The 12,176-nt window shown below is 36.3% G+C and overlaps 1 protein-coding gene across 1 annotated transcript; it reads right to left on the reverse strand.

The window, feature by feature from the left end:
- Positions 1 to 4,795: 4,795 nt before the first annotated feature.
- On the reverse strand, positions 4,796 to 8,673 carry LOC110036860 (plastid division protein PDV2). The gene is made up of 2 exons (XM_020741415.1): positions 8,456 to 8,673; positions 4,796 to 5,526 (listed from the first exon to the last, which is right to left on the reverse strand). Exons 1-2 carry the CDS (start codon positions 8,636 to 8,638, stop codon positions 4,918 to 4,920), a joined length of 792 nt encoding a protein of 263 aa, XP_020597074.1. The 5' UTR covers positions 8,639 to 8,673; the 3' UTR covers positions 4,796 to 4,917.
- Positions 8,674 to 12,176: the final 3,503 nt, after the last annotated feature.

Raw genomic sequence — 12,176 nt, forward strand, 5'->3', positions numbered from 1 at the left:
GCAGTTTAGGAAGGAATCTTTTAATTCCTAAAGGAATATTTCGGAAGCAAAGAAAAAAAAACTGCTGAAGGAAGGAGACACACCCTCCAGTCCGTGAAGGATTAGGATTCCAAACTTGCCTTTGGAAGCAGAAGCCACGGGAAAGGAAGGAGACTTATTTCCTGGAAGGAGCTCTGAGGGCTGCAAGGATTCACGAGTTTCAAAGAGGAGAGGAGTTCAGTTAGCGCGAACATGAGCAGTACGCAAATTTTGCGGATTGTTCACAAGACAGACGGCTCCCGGGAACGAACAGGTGCGAAGCAGTTTGGACAAAGGGCTACGACAGTTCGGCGAGTTCTGCTTCGAAGAGTTCGCGGTAGAGGCAGCGTCGTGGCTTCGAGGTGCGACAGTTCGCGAACCTTCGCAGCGTTAGGCGAGGTGGAGTTCGCGAACAAGAGTTTGCGTGCAAGTTACCGCGAACAGGAGCATTTGCGAACAGAGAAGTTCATTAGTGCTCTGCCAGTGAAGTTCACAAGTTCGTCGCAGGTGCAGTTGCGACAGGTAGTGCTCGGTCAGCGGTGTTCGCAAGTTTGTCGCAGGAGTTACGGCAGGTGCAGTTGCGACAGGTAGTGCTCGGCCAGCGGTTCGGCCAACGGAGTTCGCAAGTTTGTCACAAGTAGAGTTGCGGCATGTGTAGTTGCGACAGGTAGTGCTCGGCCAGCGGTGTTCGCAAGTGTGTCGCAGTGCAGTTGCGACAGGAGGTGCTCGACCAGCAGGAGTTGCGACAGGTCTTTGCAAGTTTGTCGCAGGAGTTGCGGCAGGTGCAGTTGCGACAGGTAGTGCTCGGCCAGCGAAGAGAGTTCGCAAGTTATTCGCAGGAGTTGCGGCAGGTGCAGTTGCGACAGGTGGTGCTCGGTCAGCGGTGTTCGCAAGTTTGTCACGGGTAGAGTTGCGGCAGGTGCAGCTCGGCCAGCGAAATTCGTAAGTTTCTCGTAGGTAGAGTTGCGGCAGGTGCAGTTGCGACAGGTGGAAGGAATCTCTATTATGAAGCTTTATGAGAGTTCGCAAGTTTGTCGCAGGAGTTGCGGCAGGTAGTGGCGGCGGGTGTTCACAAGTTTGTCGCACAAGGAGTTGCGGCAGATGCAGTTGCGACAGATGGTGCTCGGCCAGCAGAGTTCGCAAGATTGTCGCACGAGGAATTGCGGCAGGTGCAGTTGCAGCAGGTGTTCGCAAGTTTGTCACACGAGGAGTTGCGACAGGTGAAGTTCGACAGGTGCTCGGCCAGCGGAGTTCGCAAGTTTGTCGTAGGAGTTGCGACAGGTGGAGTTCGCAGGTTTATCGCAGGAGAAATTGTGACATGTGGAGTTCGGCTGGTATCCGCAGTATTTCAACCGAATTTTTGTGCGAATAGGAAATGTGTTTCGTATAAAAAAATTTGATTCAAGAATCATTGGAAACTGCGGGAAATTGATGCAAACTTACAGAGGAAATTTCAGGTTTATTTGAATTTATTTGTGGTGTGTGTTTTGTTTTATAAAAGACAGGTAAAATTCGCTGCAGGATTACATTCGAATGACAATGTCTGGTGCAAAATTCGAGATAGTGAAGTTTGGCGGAACAGGAAACTTCAAATTGTTGCAAACAAAGGTGAAAGATTTGTTGACACGAGGAATTTTTTTAAGACATTACAGGCTACGAAACCTGATGGTAATATCTATCAACTGTTGGGGAGTACAGTTGTAGGTGGAGTGCACTCTATCAGATAATATGATGAAAATGCAGCAGGTATGTTGATCAAGCCAGATATTTTCAACAAGTTCTTAGGTGACTTGAACTTATTGAATGTTAGCAGTTCCTAGTTGGCATGGTTGCCCAACCCACTACGGTGTAAGAAACTCCATGATGTATTTTCTCCTAAGGGTCTGGATATTCACCAAGGTGGAGAATTATTAGGTATGGCTCATATGTCAGGAATTTGGAGTCTCTTGAAATTGGAGAAGTGTGTCTCTTGGAATGAATATGTGTGTCTCTTCATGTGAAGAGGTGTCTCTTGGATTAGTGGGTTGGGGGGAGCGATGGCATGTTGGTAATTTATCTATGGGTTTTTTATATGTTTATATATATGTGTAGCCCTTGGGTATGTAACTTAACTCCCCCTCTGAAATAGTGAAATTTGTCGCTCGCTCCCGAGGATGTAGGCATCTTTGTCGAACCTCGTTAAATCTCTTTATTCTTCTTCTGATTTGTGTCGATTTTGTGATTGTTTTCCCTAAATTTCATAACATGTATGATGTGCCATATTACCTATTTGCTTGCCAACGCAATGGTGGAAGTGGTCAATCCAAAAACTTTTATGAAAATAGAATTGTAGATAGAGAATCTGTCAGCGCATAAAATGATCTATGCTAAACAGACAATCCAAGAAACTTCTCAATATTCACTAATCGCAAGCTAAATTCCCTGCAAAGCGGTGAAGAAAAAAGTTATTGTTATATGGTATATATATAAATAGAATGATCGACGACGAAGTAAAAAAGTAGAATGAGAAAATTTATACCAGAAAAGAACACACAGATTTAAGTGATTCGGCAAGTTGCATACGTCTACGGAGTTATAGAAGATTTTATTACTTGAGGAATGTACACTGTCAATCACGTCGACTTACAAGAGGGATCTCTCACTTGCTCTCTCTCTCTTTTCCTGCACCGTAAGCCAGGGAAAAAAAAAGAGAGAGAGAGAGCAAGTGAGAGATCGCTCTTGTAAGTCGACGTGATCGACGGTGTAAATTCCTCAAGTAATAAAATCTCCAGCAACTCCGTGGACGTAGCCAACTTGTCGAACTACATAAATCTGTATGTTCTTTTCTGGTGTGAATTTTCTCATTCTACTTTTTCACTTCTTCGTCAATCGTTCTATTTTTTATATATACCAAACCCCTCAACCTTTGTCCTTGAGCATCCAACCATGCTAACCACGACTATCGAGTTGGTGTATGATTTTCAACAGAAATAGCATCAAAAAAGCAAGAACCTTGGTCCCTAAATTTAGACCAGGTTGCCAATGAGGCCAGGGGGAGACTTTATTTTATAGACTTAATATTAAGGAAGATCTTGGAACAACGATAGTCGTGGTTAGCATGGTTGGATGCTCAAGGACAAAGGTTGAGGGGTTTGTGATCAAGTATGAATCTCAATGAGATTCTGATCGGTATCAATGGTAATAGAGAAAGAAATTAAAAAAGGAGATGTCACAACCGATTCATGAATTGTGACTTCTAGAGCCGTAACGAATTTGTCAGGAAAAAAGAAAGATATCTGCTATCTGAACTGCAACATAATGAAACATAAATTTAAGTACTTTCAGAGGTGAATCAATGAGAACACCAACGTTAGGATCCTCTTTCCTAATTAAACATTTCAAGCTATACAACACTTCAAAAAGAAAAACAAAGAAAGATAAAATGGAAAACTCACTTAATATTGTTCATCTTATCATCATGCCCAAATAAGTTATTTATAGAATATAATGTCGTGAGCTAATTAAATCATCCTAATTAATCCAATATCATTTACTAAACTAATTGCAAATGGATTCTCATGAACCACGCTTGTTAGTACCAACAAGCAGAACAATAGTGAAGATGACAAGCTATTCACATAGACGAGTAAGAAGAAAAAGATGCGAGTAAACTCTAACCAGAGCAGATTATGTCAAATTATATTTGTTTGGAAAAGCAAAAAAATAACATGAGAATTTGTTATAAAAATTAGACAAGAAGTCATTTTTCATGGAAAGGATAACTATAGGGAGGCTTCTTAAAAACTCTCAACAGTTAAAGCAAGCAGACGGAATCATCATAAAACACCTCAAATGTTCCTCAACCACGCCACACTTGAGCTGGTGGTTGGCATCAAGCTCCTTAAAGATTGTCACTCTCCTTCCTACCCTTTTAGAATTGCAGCAAAGCCTCACATGTCCACTACAGGCATGACAATCTCAACAAATATTAAGCACAAACAAGGATGAAATGGTCAGCATGCTTGCCATGACAAAAACAGACATTGATGAGACTTGGGCTTAGGATTCTTCTCAAGGGGCAACTCTGAATCCCACAAAAAAATTAAGGGTTTAGGGTTAGCTGAGGGTGCAATATCAAATATCGTAAAATGAGCACATAACATATAATTCTGTAAAATACTAGCAGATTGCAATCAAAACCAAAATCAAGATATTTACACTCGAGCAGCATACCTTAAGGAAAACTTCAGTCCAAGCATAGCCACATCCTTCTTCATTACACCATTAGTTCACAACAAGGGCTTCATCTCCTTTGCCGAAGGATGCGCATCTGAGTCCAACAGAACTCATTTATGCTGCTTTGCTCTTTACTTGCTGATAAGATCTGGGGATTGGAATGCTTAAAAAGATGAGGTTGGTCAGGAAGAGGCAGGATGAATAGCAAGCAACAGAGAAGGTCTTTATTTTAATTAAAACAAAGAAAGTTCGTCAGAAAACCAAGAGTGGCCGCTGAAATGCTATTTTTCTATTGGTTGGTCCATTACAGGACAATTGGAGAAATTCTGGCCCTCATAGGACCAAGGAGACCAGTGGAGGCAGCTGCCTGAGAAACACCGTAGAAGGAGAGTTCAAAAGAAAAAACTCATTTTTTCATGAAAGTTAATGTGCACACTTGCATTCACATAAACAAGAAATACAAAGAAATCATATTTAGCAACAAAACAAATCATTGCACAAAAGTTAAAAAGCCTCCAAGTTCATAAGATTCAATCACTCTATATTAAGGAGGAAAATTTTTTCATTCATAACAACTTTATGTGAATGTAGAATTCATACCTAGTGTGGTGCATCACACAACTTAAAGGACTAATAATACCTGTATTATAGCTTTAAATTTTACAAATTGGAATTTTGACAGCTTTAACCAAACGCAATATTTATGTTTAAGTTTTCAAAATCTGAGCCAAATGGGATTTCTACACGTTCTTTGACGAGGCAGCTGGCTTTCCCATCTTCAATCACCAATGCCTTACCAGGTGGACAATGAATCGATACATCTCTCACCTCACCTGCAGTCTTAGACAGGAGCTCAAAAAGATCATTTGAGGTATCTCTTTTTCTGATTTCCGGTCTAAAGCCAGTGAGACTCAAAACAGAAACCAAGCCCACAAAACAAATGGCTGATCTAGCAATAAATCCCAAAACAGATGCCATCCACTTTTGCTTATTATGGCTGGCTGGTTGAGCAGTCAGCTCCATGTACGATTCATTATCCCTATTATTTTCAGGTGTGGGGTCCACTGTAAAATCACTCTTAGATGGGTTGTTCTTTGAATCAAAATATGACGAAGAAGGAAGAAAGAAGACATCATCCTGCGCAACAGCCTCAGCAGCAAAAGCAGCAGCCTCATGGATGACTTCAAGATCATCTCCCTTGTACTCTTCTAGCTTGATGAACAATGTCTTGCGGCTATGATCAATTTGGGTTAAGACTACTTCCCTCTCATATCTTTGTCGCTGCTGCAAATCCTGTGAACAACAAATATTCAACATCAATATTTTTTAGGGGTTTTTACATATGGAGGTTCTTAAATAATGTTATTTACTAATAAAGGCTTTCAAAAACTATATTTACACATAATTGTCATGTATGTAAATTCCCCATGATTTTTTAACATCAATATCAAATATTTTTTGCCAAAAGAAAATAAACATTTTAAGGTTCTTATTTATTATTATTTTATTATTATTATTATTATTTTTGTTTTTATTTTTTTGCGTTCTCCTCTTGAAAGAACTTCAAAGTTGATATGTTTGGTATCCAAAATAGGATAAAATCGTGCATACTATTTTTATTATCGAGTTAGTTCAAGACATTGCAAAATTCTCTATTTTGTATTTGAGCTAGCATCTCAAGTTTCTTGCTACCTCCATCAAAGACATCTCATCAAAGAGTGTCTTTTCTAATCATTTTTGAGCCTAGAATAAGTATTTTATGCAAATTGATGTAAAAGGTACACTCAAATAGTGAATATTTAGCAGAAAAATTAAAATCATTTTTTTTTTGGAAAACAATGAGTTTCATGTCTATTATTTTCCAAGATCATCACTTGCTAATAACAAATTTCAATTGAAATCTTTCAGGAAGCCTAACCATTATTTCTGGATGATGTGCAAGTCTCTTAATTTTTAATATTAGCCCCTTATTGTTTGGATTTTAATATTTAAATTTATATTTAACAAGCATATATGGTGCATTGTGAGTAATAAAAATGCTTGATTTTATAAGTAGAAATATTTCATTGAATTATCCTAAGTGATGCCAAATGTGCTAGCCTCTGTAATTTGGAAAAAGAAAAGAGTCAAAATGGTTATCAGATTCTTTGCATGGGGCCACTTTAATCCCAAAGTGTCAATTTAGTCCTAAAGGAACAATATCAGTCACTATTAAAAGAATCTGAGAACTAATTTGACATTTCTATAGACTCTAGGACTAAAATAAACCCATGTAAATAATCGGTGAACTATTTTGTTACTTTACACATTTTGGAAATATGTGATAGGTTGCTCTTTCTTTACCATCAATTCCTTACAATTCAATAGCAACACATCAATTATACTAAACCAAACAAACACAATTGAAGTGGTTGGTGGTGTTAGCATCAATCTTTAATAATCCATTGTCTGTTTTGTGATATGATTAGACTCAAAATGGTTCCACAAGGGGGTTGAATTTCTTATAATATTAAAAAAAGGATTAATAACTTGGCATTTAATAGGGTTATCTGTGGAGATCATTTTGAGAGATGATTAATGTCAATTCATAGTGATCATTTGAGAGAAGATCAATGTCACTATAGCATCTCCATCTTAAAAAAAATTATAATGATCCTTTGATTTGTTTATATTTATATTACACTACGGATAAATATTGTCTATTTTGAGCCGATCTCTATTTTCAAACTTGTTCACGGTATCAATATCTACTTAAGTGTAAGCATTTCTCCATAAGGTAAATTTTTTCTAAGAGGGAGATCAAAATACAAGATTATCAATTTTAGGCAAAGTTAAAATTTGAAGCCATTATAAGAGAAGCAAATCCAAAAATCTTTAACCATTGAATATGTAAATTGTGTGCCTTGATGTTGTTCTAGTTATCTTCTTTTTTCTCAAGTTTGTTTTGAATGTAAAATGACTGTGATGACGGTGACAGAGTCTGGGATGTGTTCTCTACTGTTTTGAGTACCTCGATGGATTTGGTTTATTATTGCCAGTTGTCATTTTTTACATGTATTCCTTCCAGCTATGCATTTATGTTATATTTTCCAAATTGTATAGAAATGATAAGAGATTGACTTAAAAGTTCAAAAAATAATTCAAACTGATGTCTTTTGTTGTTATGTTATAATACTAACAAATTATATTGTTTCATATCTACAATACAAAGTTGAGGTAGTTTGTCAAGTACTTACTCCATTAGCAGATGAAATAATTAAGAATTTAAAATGGAATTAATATTTTCTTTATTGCTTTAGCTTAGCATGTAATATATTGAAGGTTCTTATCCATGCAAATGATTACTAATGTGCAACGAAACTTATTGGCCATGACATGCATCTTTCAAGACACAATATAGATCTGCTTACTTACAAGATGAATTATTAAAAAATTATGCCTAATTGTAAGTGATCATTTAGCAAAATGAATCCTAGCTACACGCAGTTGTGGTACATAGAATTTAAGAGTACAAATTTTACAGTAAAACTCCCTGAGGACTGTGTTGATCATCTTAGGAACTATGCGTGATTGGGATGATAGCAATACAAAGAAAAAAGGGCCCCATTACTTGAAGGTAGGTTATAACCCAAAAGAGTTGTGTTCATTGGTTTTCTGAATTAACCGCTACTCTGATCAACCTGATGCCATGATGTGGCAGATACATATATAATTAGTTTAATAACAATGAAAGTGATTGTGCGATGTCAAGAGACAGCTAAAGCTTAGCATATAAGCCTAGAATTAGTTAGATGAAAACTGAGAGAAACTCCAGGAGAAGTACCGCAAAGTACATGGATCAATAAAGAAATGCGTAGTATAAGCTACACCACAGTAGGATTAAGTATCAACAAATGAATAAGATGCAAATATAACCATCAGAGTCATGGGGTCTGTAATCACATCAAGGTGAAGAAAATCGAAAATCATGATAAAATGCAATATATAAAACCCAAAATTCTGCTAAAACAACAACTTTAATAGGCTTGCTACTTTACATCATTAGAATAACAATTCATGAAACTATAGGAACATAAAACTAGCAAAATTCAAACCAAAGTGCAGCATTTCTGCAAGACCAGAGTCTTAAAATGCGTCAGTACCAATCAGTTGTCATTCCCTGCTCTTTAAGTTAAACCTAGAGAACACTATTGGTGCGACAGAACTGAGGAAAGGCTGATACCTGCAAGGAAGCAAGTTGCTTCTCCAGGGATTCAAGGGCTTCTCTGATGCCGACGAGAATCCCCTCTTCATCACACTCCCTTCCAATTTCATTATCGCCGCTGCGGTCAATTGCGTCGGTTATCTTGAGGCGAAGCCGCGATGCGCGACTCAGCATTAAACCTATCTTCTCATCTCCGACCATTCTCTTACAGCTCGCTCTCTCTCACTCTCGCTCGCTCTCTGAGAAATAAGAAGTAAATTTTAATATCTTGTAAGTCTTAGTTGAAAATTTATGCATATTATTTTTTTTTTTAATTGGGGCATTTACATGGCTATCTTTCAATTTTTCTGTATTTATATATTCCAAAATTACATTTTCACATTTACCCACCATCTGCTCAATTATTCCCTATCACATGTTGAATTTGGGTGAGAGATAGATAAATAAATAGGAATTCTTAGGGACATAAATTTAGTTTTTTTTAAATGCAACTGAATCTTGTTTTAGTTAAGAAAATATTTTGCTATTGAAATTAGGGCTGGAAGAGAACTTAAATATGACTTAGAGTCTGTTTGAGGTAGCTTGTGCATTTGAGGATAAGCTGTTTATCCTGAAACGCGGCCCGCGAGCTGGCTGCAGGGGTCGACCCGCGACCTGCGTTTAGTGTAAAAATCTAAACGCAGTTTTGGATAAGCTGACAAAACGAGCGAACCAAACGGTACGGCAGCGTTTTCAAAACGCCGCCCGCACTTATAAGCTGCCCCAAACAGACCCTTAATACAAAAAAAGTGTTTTGATGTAAAATGATAAATTGCAAACTAAAAGAGCTTAAGTTAATATTTAAAATTTCTTATAATTACATTAAAAGAATTTAAGTGAAAGAAGAATATTCTACAACAAACTTACAAAGAAAAAAACTTGTATTGAATCATGCTTTTATATCGACAATTAGTCATAATCATATAAAAGCAAGATTGATATCTGACAATCTACCTAAAACATTCTTACTCATTCAATCACCATGAAATCCATAACATTCTCGTGCGATTGAACAAAAGGTGATGTCGAAGGCATTCAAATTGAAATATTACGCTTGTTTTAATGCTAAAATGCTCATGCAAACTTTTAAAACTTGCGATGATTTGAAAATCTATATGTTTCTTGTGATTATTTTAATTAAATTGTGAACCTCAAAGTATTTGTAAACACGATCAGATTTGTGTAAAGGCCTTAAAAAAGGCTGAGTTACTTCACAAAATGTGTGCCTCAACAATTGTCTCTTCAAAATATGCACGTATTTCATAAAGATAATCTTCTTATGCATCAAAATGTGTGCATAGGCGATGTCTAATAAAGACGTGTTGTTAGTAAATAAGATTGAATTTTCATTTAAATGAACAAATATTAATATCAAGCATATGAGAAACTTCAAACCTCATTCCTTAAAGTCTTTGCAAAATGAGGGTGATATTTATGGGTAATGTTTTATCTACAATTTAATCTTCTAAAAATTTAAGCTAAAACCTCACATAACATTTTTCAAGGAGAGCTAGGGTGTGAATTTTCAGAGCTCGTATAATGGTTAGTTGACTTAGTGGCTATCCCGATAGAAAATACTTTGTAGCCTAAAAATTAGCCAATATATATATCGAAATCTAATGGATATAAACATTAATTGCTACTAAATATCAAATGAAGATTGATGACAAATGATAGAGGTTGGTTAACAATGGTCCTTCAACTTAGTCATTTTCTTAGGAAGATGGAAAGTTAAACAATTAAAAAGTCGAGTATCACGCAATTTTGGGTATCAAATAGTGGATATCAAATATTAATTATTATTAAACATCAAATGAAGACTAATGAGAAGCAATAAAGCTTGGCCAATACTAGTCAATCTGCTTAATCACTTTCCTAGTTAAGAGATGAGGCCCTGCTAAAGTCAAGTATCACATAATTATGGATAATATACAATAGATTTTTATCATTAGAGGGTGTTGTGTGATGGTTTAAGTGGAACAATGAAGGTCAGATATGGGGGGTAGTCAACATAATTATATTGCACATAAAAGAAGAAATTAACAAATGGTTGTAAATCGATAATAAACATTAAGTAGTTGATTGATAAGGGAAATTAGAAATGAGGTGATGATGTATAGTTAGCTTGGCCCACTCTCTAGATACAAAGAGAGATTAGGCAACCAGAAAGATGAGTGTTGGATGTCAGTGGCTAACAAATGACAAACATCAATCATTGATAATTGTTAGATAATAATCAATAGGAACCATCAAATGTTAGGTAATATTAAGCAATCTACTTGATTATTCTCCAAATAAGAATGAATGACCAATTGGCCAGTGATACTAATATTAGACATCAATGGTTGATGATGCCAAATGTTTGTCATTACAAGGTGTCAAGCCACAATTATGTAGGAATGTCTAGGGTGAGGCAATAAACAGGTGGTAAATTTACTTTATCAATGGGGATAAAAAATAATCAGGAAAACATATTGCTTAGGTTAACGGCTAGTGAATGTTGAGTTTTGGGTATTGGTGGTACTCAAACAGTGATCAATGGGAGTTCTCAAAAGTCAGCTAACAATACGCAGGTAGTGATTATCCTTATAAAAAGAAATGTGGAACTAAAAAAATGGGTTTACAATTTTGTTGACTTATAAATATTAATGATTATAAGATGTCCAATAATGGTCAATGGGGCATTGGAGATTGAGTAATAATAAACAATAGCTTGGTCACCCTCCAAATATGAAGGCGAACTTAGAGACCATGAAGTTGGGAATTTAATGTCAGTAGTATAAGTTGATGTTAAAAGTTGTCTAACTAAAAAACACACATAGAATATCAGTGACTCATGGGCAACATGTGTTGGGCATTTCTTGACTTCGGAAGATATACAACAGAGAAGCTTGAATGTCAAATGGCATTGAAAGACTAATTTGGTTGTTGTTTAGATAGGAAGACAAATTAGATAATCATGAAGATGATGTCGAACATTTGCAATTGATGAGCATCAAACATTTGTCATTGGTAAACATTTAAAAGGGATATTGACAATTAAGCAAAAACAAGTAATCACACACACACACACACACACACACACACACACACACACATATTAGGGAACTTGAAGGGAATTTTATGAATCACAAAAAAAGATTGCAAAAATCAGTTAGAAGTCCAACTAAGCTCAAAATACAAAATGCAGAAAGCAAAAGTCTAAACGATCCTCCATCGAGAGGTAGAAACACACCCAAAAAAAGTCAAAAAAGGCTATAATATTATTGTTTTCTCGGTTCTTTTTAAAGCACTTGGAGTTGTCAGCTTATATATTTATATGTCGTCATATAATTCTCTTATTCAAATAAATCTCTCTCCTGAATCATACCATGATTCGAAGAGGAAATGAATAAAAAAGAAGGATATATAAAAACAAATAGACAAACAAATGAAAAGAAACAAACGAAAGGCTTATATATGGGTTATTATCGTGTGATGGGTCGAAAGTATACGTCGAACATGATCTGATCAAAGTACCTCGAAACACAACATCCATAAAGAGAATCCTTACATAAGCCACATTAACCAAAAAACCAAAAAGAACATTTTTATTTTGAGATCAAGAGTCTTCCAAAGAAATGTATCCCCTAGTTAATTACATCCCGAAGTATACTCATGAATACCTTTGATAAAAAGAGTTTCGCTTATATTATCATGA

The sequence above is a fragment of the Phalaenopsis equestris genome, unplaced genomic scaffold, assembly GCF_001263595.1.
Source record: "Phalaenopsis equestris unplaced genomic scaffold, ASM126359v1 Scaffold000002, whole genome shotgun sequence".
Taxonomy (NCBI): domain Eukaryota; kingdom Viridiplantae; phylum Streptophyta; class Magnoliopsida; order Asparagales; family Orchidaceae; genus Phalaenopsis; species Phalaenopsis equestris.

Coding starts and splice junctions, on each gene's coding strand:
- LOC110036860 (XM_020741415.1), bottom strand. CDS start 8,638: ATGGTCGGAGATGAGAAGATAGGTTTAATGCTGAGTCGCGCATCGCGG. Junction 5,527..8,455: donor AGCAACTTGCTTCCTTGCAG/GTATCAGCCTTT, acceptor TGTTGTTCACAG/GATTTGCAGCAGCGACAAAG.